This window comes from Myiozetetes cayanensis, unplaced genomic scaffold (genome assembly GCF_022539395.1).
Source record: "Myiozetetes cayanensis isolate MyiCay16 unplaced genomic scaffold, myiCay2020 scf1235, whole genome shotgun sequence".
NCBI lineage: Eukaryota > Metazoa > Chordata > Aves > Passeriformes > Tyrannidae > Myiozetetes > Myiozetetes cayanensis.
Genome location: NW_026086866.1, coordinates 930 through 10,955, shown reverse-complemented (window position 1 = coordinate 10,955; position 10,026 = coordinate 930). Strand labels below are relative to the sequence as shown.

General features: G+C 58.2%; 1 protein-coding gene across 1 annotated transcript; it reads right to left on the bottom strand.

The window, feature by feature from the left end:
- Positions 1 to 52: 52 nt before the first annotated feature.
- On the bottom strand, positions 53 to 9,556 carry LOC126635967 (serrate RNA effector molecule homolog; the record flags this gene model as incomplete). The annotated part of the gene is made up of 10 exons (XM_050307656.1): positions 9,369 to 9,556; positions 8,140 to 8,300; positions 7,114 to 7,227; positions 6,708 to 6,783; positions 5,705 to 5,815; positions 5,445 to 5,505; positions 4,380 to 4,458; positions 3,082 to 3,120; positions 1,409 to 1,627; positions 53 to 108 (listed from the first exon to the last, which is right to left on the bottom strand). Coding segments are annotated over exons 1-10 (1,103 nt in total), but the record flags the coding sequence as incomplete, so codon positions are not given.
- Positions 9,557 to 10,026: the final 470 nt, after the last annotated feature.

Below are 10,026 nucleotides of genomic sequence, written 5' to 3'. Positions count from 1 at the left end.
GACATTGGGGTCACTGGGGACACTGGGGGCACTGGGGACATTGGGGGGACACAGGGACAGCTCCTCACTCAGGTAATGGGGGATGTGCCTCAGCACCGGGTTCTGGGGCTGGGGGCACACCACGGGGTCACTGGGGTCACTGGGGGTCACTGGGGACATTGAGGGGTCACTGGGGACATTGGAGGTCACTGGGGGACACTGGGGTCACTGGGGGCACTGGGGACATTGGGGGTCACTGGGGACACTGGGGGGTCACTGGGGACATTGGGGGGACACAGGGACAGCTCCTCACTCAGGTAATGGGGGATGTGCCTCAGCACCGGGTTCTGCGGCTGGGGGGACATTGAGGGGTCACTGGGGGTCACTGGGGGTCACTGGGGACCCACTGGGGGTCACTGGGGGTCACTGGGGACATTTGGGGACACAGGGACAGCTCCTCACTCAGGTGATGGGGATGTGCCTCAGCACCGGGTTCTGCGGCTGGGGGACATTGGGGGCACTGGGGGGTCACTGGGGGCACTGGGGACATTTGGGGGTCACTGGGGGCACTGGGGACACTGGGGGTCACTGGGGACACTGGGAGTCACTGGGGTCACTGGGGACACTGGGGGTCACTTGGGACACTGGGGACATTGGGGGGACACTGGGGGACACTGGGGACATTGGGGGTCACTGGGGACACTGGAGGTGGTCACTGGGGGTCACTGGGGACATTTGGGGGCATCTCCTCGCTCAGGTAACGGGGCCCAAGGGACCCCCCAGGCACCCCCCAGTGACCTCAACAACCCCAGTGACCTCAGGGACCCCAGAGCCCCCGTGACCCCCTAATGATCCCCCAAACCCCCCAAGTGACCCCGAAACAACCCCAATGAGACACCCCTCACTGATCCCCCAAAAGCTCCCAGGGCCCCCCAATCACCCCCCATTTTCTTTATTTTCCTCTTTTCCCCAATTTTCCCACCCCAGTTCTCACCCTGGGAGTTCCCAGCCTCCATCCCCCAAATCCCCCATTCCCCCCAGTTCTCACCCTGGGGGTTCCCGGGCTCTCCATCCCCTCAGTGACCCCCAGGACCCCCTAAATCCCCCCCAAATCCCCCCATTTCTCACCCGGGGTGGTTCCCGGGCTCTCCATACCCCCCAGGACCCCCAAATCCCCCCATATCCCCCATTCCCCCCAAATCCCCCCATTCTCCCCCAGGACCCCCCAAATCCCCCCATTCCCCCGAGGACCCCCAAATCCCCCCCATTTCTCACTCCAGGAGGGTTCCTGTCCCCCCAAATCCCCCCATTCCCCCCAAATCCCCCATTCCCCCAAATCCCCCATTCCTCACCCGAGGAGGTTCCCGGGCTCTCCATCCCCCAAATCCCCCCAAATCCCCCATTCCCCCCAAATCCCCCCAGTGCTCACCCCGGGCTCGGTGCCGGGGGGGTTCCTAGGCTCCCCGTCCCCCTCAGCCCCCTCGGGGCCCTGGGGGGGGTCCTGGGCGGGGTCCCCGGTGCCGGGGGGGCTCCAGAGGCGGGCGCGGGCGTCCAGGGCCTGCACCAACCGCGCCGCCAGCTTGATGTCGTGACGGACGATGGGGCGGTGCTGGGTGAGACCGGAGACGTTCCGGACACGCCGGGTCAGGTCCCGGTTCACTCCCGGGCTCAGCTCACACTCACGGAGCTGGGGAGGGTAAAAAAACCCTAAATAATCTAAAATAATCCTAAATAATCCAAAATAACCCCAAACGTGACCCCGGTGCTGGGTGAGACCGGAGACGTTCCGGACACGCCGGGTCAGGTCCCGGTTCACTCCTGGGCTCAGCTCACACTCCCGGAGCTGGGGGGTAAAAAATAACCCTAAATAATCCTAAATAACCCCAAAATAATCCTAAATAATCTAAAATAATCCTAAATAACCCCAAACGTGACCCCGGTGCTGGGTGAGACCCAACACGTTCCGGACACGCCGGGTCAGGTCCCGGTTCACTCCTGGGCTCAGCTCACACTCACGGAGCTGGGGGGGCAAAAAAACCCTAAATAACCCAAAATAACCCCAAAATAACCCCAAACGTGACCCCGGTGCTGGGTGAGACCCGAGACGTTCCGGACACGCCGGGTCAGGTCCCGGTTCACTCCCGGGGACAGCTCACACTCACGGAGCTGGGGGAGCAAAAATAACCCTAAATAATTTAAAATAAACCCCAAAATAACCCCAAACGTGACCCCGGTGCTGGGTCAGACCCGACACGTTCCGGACACGCCGGGTCAGGTCCCGGTTCACTCCTGGGCTCAGCTCACACTCACGGAGCTGGGGAGGCAAAAAAAACCCCAAAAAATCTAAAATAACCCCAAAATAACCCCAAACGTGACCCCGGTGCTGGGTGAGACCCGAGACGTTCCGGACACGCCGGGTCAGGTCCCGGTTCACTCCCGGGCTCAGCTCACACTCACGGAGCTGGGGGAGCAAAAAAACCCTAAATAACCCTAAATAATCTAAAATAACCCTAAATAACCCCAAACGTGACCCCGGGGCTGGGTGAGACCGGAGACGTTCCGGACACGCCGGGTCAGGTCCCGGTTCACTCCTGGGGACAGCTCACACTCACGGAGCTGGGGAGGGTAAAAAAACCCTAAATAACTTAAAATAACCCCAAAATAATCTAAAATAACCCCAAAATAACCCCAAACGTGACCCCGGTGCTGGGTGAGACCGGAGACGTTCCGGACACGCCGGGTCAGGTCCCGGTTCACCCCCGGGGACAGCTCACACTCACGGAGCTGGGGGAACAAAAATAACCCTAAATAACCCCTAAATAACCCTAAATAACCCCTAAATAACCCTAAATAACCCTAAATAACCCCAAACGTGACCCCGGTGCTGGGTGAGACCCGACACGTTCCAGACACGCCGGGTCAGGTCCCGGTTCACTCCTGGGCTCAGCTCACACTCACGGAGCTGGGGAGGGAGAAAAAACCCTAAATAACCCTAAAATAACCCTAAGTAACCCCAAAATAACCTTAAATAACCCCAAAATAACCCCAAACGTGACCCCGGTGCTGGGTGAGACCGGAGACATTCCGGACACGCCGGGTCAGGTCCCGGTTCACTCCTGGGGACAGCTCACACTCACGGAGCTGGGGGAGCAAAAACAACCTTAAATAACCCCAAATAACCCTAAATAATTTAAAATAACCCCAAAAATAACCCCAAACGTGACCCCGGTGCTGGGTGAGACCCGACACGTTCCGGACACGCCGAGTCAGGTCCCGGTTCACTCCCGGGGACAGCTCACACTCACGGAGCTGGGGGGCAAAATAACCCTAAATAACCTAAAATAACTCAAAATAAATCTAAAATAACCCCAAACGTGACCCCGGTGCTGGGTGAGACCCGACACGTTCCGGACACGCCGGGTCAGGTCCCGGTTCACCCCTGGGGACAGCTCACACTCACGGAGCTGGGGGAGCAAAAATAACCCTAAATAACCTAAAATAACCCTAAATAATCTAAAATAATTCTAAATAATCCAAAATAACCCCAAACGTGACCCCGGTGCTGGGTCAGACCCGACACGTTCCGGACACGTCGAGTCAGGTCCCGGTTCACCCCTGGGCTCAGCTCACACTCACGGAGCTGGGGAGGGTAAAAATAACCCTAAATAATCTAAAATAATTCTAAATAATCCAAAATAACCCCAAACGTGACCCCGGTGCTGGGTCAGACCCGACACGTTCCGGACACGCCGGGTCAGGTCCCGGTTCACCCCCGGGCTCAGCTCACACTCACGGAGCTGGGGGGGCAAAAAAACCCTAAATAACCCTAAAATAACCCTGAATGACCCTAAAATAACCCTGAATAACCCTAAAATAACCCTAAATAACCCCAAAGTAGCACAAAACTGCTGTAAATAACTCTAAAACACCCTATGATAACTGTAAATAATAAACTCTATGTTAACCTGAATAATTAACTCTAAAACAACCCCAAAATAACCTACAATGACCCTAATTAATAAGCCCATATAACCCCAAGTAATCTGAAATAACTAACCTTGAAATAACTCCAAACAACCCTAAATACACCTGGACAAAATGACCCTGAAATAACCCTAAATAAATAACCCTAAATAAATAATCCTAAATAAATAACCCTAAACAACACCTAAAGGACCCAAAACACCACAAAATAAATCCCTGTAAATAACCCGAAACAACACAAAATAACCCTAAATCAAAAAAACCCCTAAAACAACCCTAAAACAACTCCAAGGACCCCAAAACAACCCTAAATAACACAAAATAAATCATCATAAATAACCCAAAACTCTAAAATGTAACCCCAAATGTGACAACGACCCCCAAATCCCCCCCAGGACCCCCCAAATCCCCCGTACCCGGATGTTCTGCAGGCTCCAGCAGATCTCTTTGATGTTGACGCTGCGGTCGAAGGTCACCCAACCCCTCCGGAAAAACCTGGGGGGGTCCTGGGCTGTGAGACCCCCAAAAACAGCCCCAAACACAGCCAGGGAACCCCAAAACAGCCCCAAAATAGCCCCAAACACGCCCAGGGAACCCCAAAACACACCCAGGGACCCCCAAAACACACCCAGACCCCAAAAACAGCCCCAAACACACCCAGGGAACCCCAAAACACACCCAGACCCCAAAACACCCCCAGGGATCCCCAAAACAGCCCCAAACACACCCAGGGACCCCCAAAACAGCCCCAGGGACCCCCAAAACACACCCAGACCCCAAAACAGTCTCAGGGACCCCAAAAACAGTCCCAGGGAACCCCAAAACAGCCCCAAACACACCCAGACCCCAAAACAGCCCCAAAACAGCCCCAAACACACCCAGGGACCCCCAAAACACACCCAGACCCCAAAACCAGCCCCAAACCAGCCCCAAACATGCCCAGGGAACCCCAAAACAGCCCCAAACACACCCAGACCCCAAAACAGCCCCAAACCCCAAAACAACCCCAGACCCCCCCAAATCCCCCCAGGACCCCTCCCAAGCCCCCAGACCCCAAATTTCTCCCCAAGGAACCCCCAGACCCCCCAAATCCCCCAGACCCCAAATTTCTCCCCAAGGAACCCCCAGACCCCCCAAATCCCCCCAGACCCCCAGACCCCCAGGACCCTCCCAAGTCCCTCCAGACCCCAAATTTCTCCCCAGGAACCCCCAGACCTCCCAAATCCCCCAGACCCCCAGACCCCAAATTCTCTCCCCAAGGAACCCCAAATCCCCCCAAATCCCCCCAAATCCCCCAAATCCCCCCAGACCCCAAATTCCTCCCCAAACCCCCCGACCCCCTGACCCCAAATTTCTCCCCAAGGAACCCCAGACCCCCCAAATCCCCCCCAAATCCCCATAGACCCCAAATTTCTCCCCAAGGAACCCCAGACCCCCAAATCCCCTCCAGATCCCCAATCCCCCAGACTCCCCAGACCCACCTCCTCTCGGGCTGGGGCTCGGACAGGGCGACTCTCATGAACCCGGGTAACGCTTGCAGAGCTGGGGAGGGGGCACAGGGTGGGGTGGGGGTTGTTGGGGGTTTGGGGGTCCCTGAGACCCCCAGCTCCAACCCCCAAGACCCGCAGCCCCCCTCACCGCCACGATCTCGGCCTGGGAGATGTTGGGGGCGATGTTCCTCATGAACAGCGAGCAGGTTTTGTGCAGGGGGCGAGGTTTGGGGTCCTGGGGACTCCTGGGCCTCCCCGGGCCCCCTCCTTGGTTTTGGGGGCCGGGGGGGTCCTGGCGCTCTTGTTGTTGTTGTTGTTGTTGTCGTCGTCGAGACCCCCGCCCTTGTCCTCCTTGGGCTCCTCTGGGGAGAGAGGAGAAAGGGGTGAGGACCCCAAAATCCTCTGGGGAGCTCTGGAAACCCCCCAGACTTCCCTGACCCCCCAAACCCTCCTGACCCCCCAGACCACCCTGACCCCCCAGACCACCCTGACCCCCCCAAACCCTCCTGACCCCCCAGACCACCTGAGCCCCCCAAACCCTCCTGAACCCCCCAAACCCCTCCTGACCCCCCAGACCACCCTGACCCCCCTCAAACCCTCCTGAACCCCCAAACCCTCCTGACCCCCCAGACCACCCTGACCCCCAGACCACTCTGACCCCCCTCAAACCCTCCTGAACCCCCCCAAACCTCTCCTGACCCCCCAGACCACCCTGACCCCCCAAACCATCCTGACCCCCCACAAACTCCTCCTGACCCCCTAGACCACCCTGACCCTCCACACCACCCCGATCCCCCAGACCACCCTGACCCCCCAACCCTCCTGACTCCCCCAAACCACCCTGAGCCCCCTAAACCCTCCTGAGCCCCCCCAGACCACCCTGACCCCCAACCCTCCTGACCCCCCAACCACCCTGAGCCCCCTAAACCCTCCTGAGCCCCCTAGACCACCCTGATCCCCCCAAACCACCCTGAACCCCCCAGACCACTCCTGACCCCCAAACCCTTCCTGAGCCCCCCAGACCACCCTGACCTCCCAAACCACCCTGAACCCCCCAGACCACCCTGACCCCCCAAACCACCTGGACTACCCCAAACCCTCCTGACCCCCCAGACCACTCCTGACCCCCCCAGATACTCCAGACCACTCCCCAAGCCCCCCTCATTTTGGGGGTTCTCTGGCCCCCTCGCTGTCCCTCGTGCCTGAGACCCCCCAGACCCTCGCAGTGACTCCCCAGACCCCCAGGACCCCTACCCTCATTTTTGGGGTCTCCGGCCCCCCTCGCTGTCGCTGTCACTGTCGCTGTCCCGCTCCTCTGGCGCGGCCGAGCCTGCGGGGGCGCCAAGCGCGTCAGGGGCGGGGCTTGGGGAGAAAGGGGAGGGGCTTGGGGGCAAAGGGGAGGGGCTTGGGGGCAAAGGGAGGGGCTTGGGGAGAAAGGGGAGGGGCTCTGGGGAAAGGGGTGGGGCTTGGCAACAAAGGGGAGGGGGTTGTGGACCAGGGGGGCGTGGTTTGTGGTCACAGGGTGTGGCTCTATGGGGGTGTGGCTCAGAGTTGAGGGCGTGGTTTGCCACCAGGGGGTGTGGTTTTGCTCAGTGGGCGTGGTTATTTTTGGGCGGGGGCTCGGGTTTTTGGGGGGTCTGTGGGGGTCGTGTCCACCCACCTTGGGCCCCTCCTTGTCCCCCTCCTCCTCCTTCGGCCCCTTCTCAGGCCCCTCCTCCTCTTCCTCAGGCCCCGCCCCCGCTGCTGGCTCCGCCCCTGGCTCCGCCCCTTCAGCCTGGGGGGAGGGACAAGGGGGGGGTCACAAAGGGGGGCAAAAGGGACCCCAAAAACAGCAAATGGACCCCAAAACCACCAAAAACAGCAAATGGACCCCAAAACCACCAAGGGGACCCCAAAAACACCAAAGAGACCAAATGGACCCCAAAAACACCGAAGAGACCAAATGGACCCCAAAGACACCAAAGACACCCCAAAAACACCAAAAACAGCAAATGGACCCCAAAGACACCAAAGACACCCCAAAAACACCAAAAACAGCAAATGGACCCCCAAACAACCAAAGGGACCCCAAAAACACCAAAGAGACCAAATGGACCCCAAAACCACCAAAGGGACCCCAAAAACACCAAAAACAGCAAATGGACCCCAAAACCACCAAAGGGACCCCAAAAACACCAAAACCACCAAATGGACCCCAAAACCACCAAAGGGACCCCAAAGACACCAAAAACAGCAAATGGACCCCAAAGACACCAAAGGGACCCCAAAGACACCAAAGGGACCCAAAAGAGACCCAGGGGAGAAAAGGGACCCCAAATACTCCAGAGAGACCCCAAAGAGACCCAAAAGTGACCCCAAAGACCCCAAAAAGACCCCACAGCACCCCAGTCACCCCAAAGAGACCCCAAATCAACCCAAATACCACAAAGGTGTCACCCCAAAGAGACCCCAAATACCCCAAAGAGACCCCAAATACCCCAAAGGAACCCAAATACCCCAAAGAGACCCCAAAGAGACCCCAAATACCCCAAAGGAACCCAAATACCCCAAAGGTGTCACCCCAAAGAGACCCCAAAAGGGACCCCGAAAAGGGACCCCCAAAAGGGATACCCCAAAAGGGACCCAAAAGACCCCGAAGGGCCTTTTGGGGGTCCCCCCAAGGACCCCTCCCCTCCCACCCCCCGACCTTGGGGGGCTCGTCGGCCTCGGGGGGGCCCTTCCCGGGCGGCTCCGGCGGCCGCGGCTCCTCCTTCTTGGGCCCCTCGGCCTTGTCGGGCCTCTCCTCCTCCTCCTCCTGCTCCAGGATGCGCAGGTCGTGCTCCGAGCCCCCCTCCATCTTGATCACGGCTGAAAGTGGGGCAAAAACACCCGAGATCGGTTAAAATGTGCAAAAAACAGCCCCAAAAATAGGGTAAAACCCCCCCAGAAACGGGGCAGGAGCGCTCTGAGCCCCCCTCCATCTTGATCACGGCTGCAAGAGGGGCCAAAACACCCCAGAGTGGTTAAAATGTCCAAAAAATGGGGAAAAACAGACAGAAAATGGGGAAAACGGCCCCAAAAATAGGGTAAAACCCCCCCAGAAATGGGGCAGGAGCGCTCCGAGCCCCCCTCCATCTTGATCACGGCTGCCAAGCGGGGCCAAAGCACCCGAGATCGGTTAAAATGTGCAAAAAACAGCCCCAAAAATAGGATAAAACCCCCCCAGAAATGGGGCAGGAGCGCTCTGAGCCCCCTCAGGCTCCATCATGCGCTTCTGGGGGCTCTCAGGGAGGATTTTGGGGCTCTCAGGGAAGGTTTTGTGGCCTCAGGGTCTGTTTTGTGCTCTCAGGGATGATTTTGTGGCCTCAGGTAAAATTTTGTGGCCTCAGGGAAGGTTTTGGGGCCTCAGGGGAGGATTTTGGGGCCTCAGGGAAGATTCTGTGGCCTCAGGGGAGGATTTTGGGGCCTCAGGGTCTGTTTTGTGCTCTCAGGGAAGATTTTGGGGCCTCAAGGGAGGATTTTGTGGCCTCAAGGAAGTTTTTGTGCTCTCAGGGAAAGTTTTGTGGCCACAGTGAAAATTTTGTGCTCTTGTGAATGATTTTGTGCTCTCAGGGAAGGTTTTATGCTCTTGGGGATGATTTTGTGGCCTCAGGGGAGGATTTTGTGGCCTCAGGGAAGGTTTTGTGGCCTCAGGGGAGGATTTTGTGCCCTCAGGGAGAATTCTGTGGTCTCAGGGGAGGTTTTGTGGCCTCAGGGAAGGTTTTTTGCTCTTGGAGATGATTTTGTGGCCTCAGGGGATGATTTTGGAGCCTCAAGGAAGGTTTTGTGGCCTCAAGGAAGGTTTTGTGGCCTCATGCTCTGCTTTTCCCAGTCCCCCCCTCACATCCCCTCTTTCCCCAAGCCCCCCATTTTTTTGGGAGGGGGTGTCCCACCCACCTGCATCGAGGGTCTTGACGATCTGGGGGGCCCTGTCGATGTCGAGCAGGAGGTTTTCGAACCAGCCGTGCTCGGACAGGTACAGGAACACCCCCAGGCGGTTCCTCAGCGCCGCCTGGGCCTCCTGCCGGCGCCGGCCCGCCTCGTCGGGGTGGTACTTGGAGCGGAACCTGGGGAAAATGGGCATTGGGGGGAACAGGGGGGTTTGGGGGTTACAGTGAGATTTGGGGGGTTTCAGATTTGGGGGATTTGGGGGGTTTCAGTGGGACTTGGGGGATTTAGATATGGGGAATGGGGCCCCGCCTCATCAGGGTGGTACTTGGAGCGGAACCTGGAGGGGAAAATCAGCAGGGGGGAACAGGGGGTTTCAGTGGGATTTGGGGGCATTTGGGGTTCAGGGGTAATGGAGGAGGGTGATAAGGCCCCCGGCCTCGTCAGGGTGGTACTTGGAGCGGAACCTGGGGGAAAATGGGCAGTGGGGGAACAGGGGGAGTTTGGAGGGAGTTACAATAAGATTTGGAGGAATTTCAGTGAGATTTGGGGGGCTTTCACTGGGATTTGGGGGTATTTCAGGATATGGAGGGGGTAACGGGGCCCTCGGCCTCGTCGGTGGTACTTGAGCGGAACCTGGGGGAAATCGGCAGTGGGGGAACAGGGG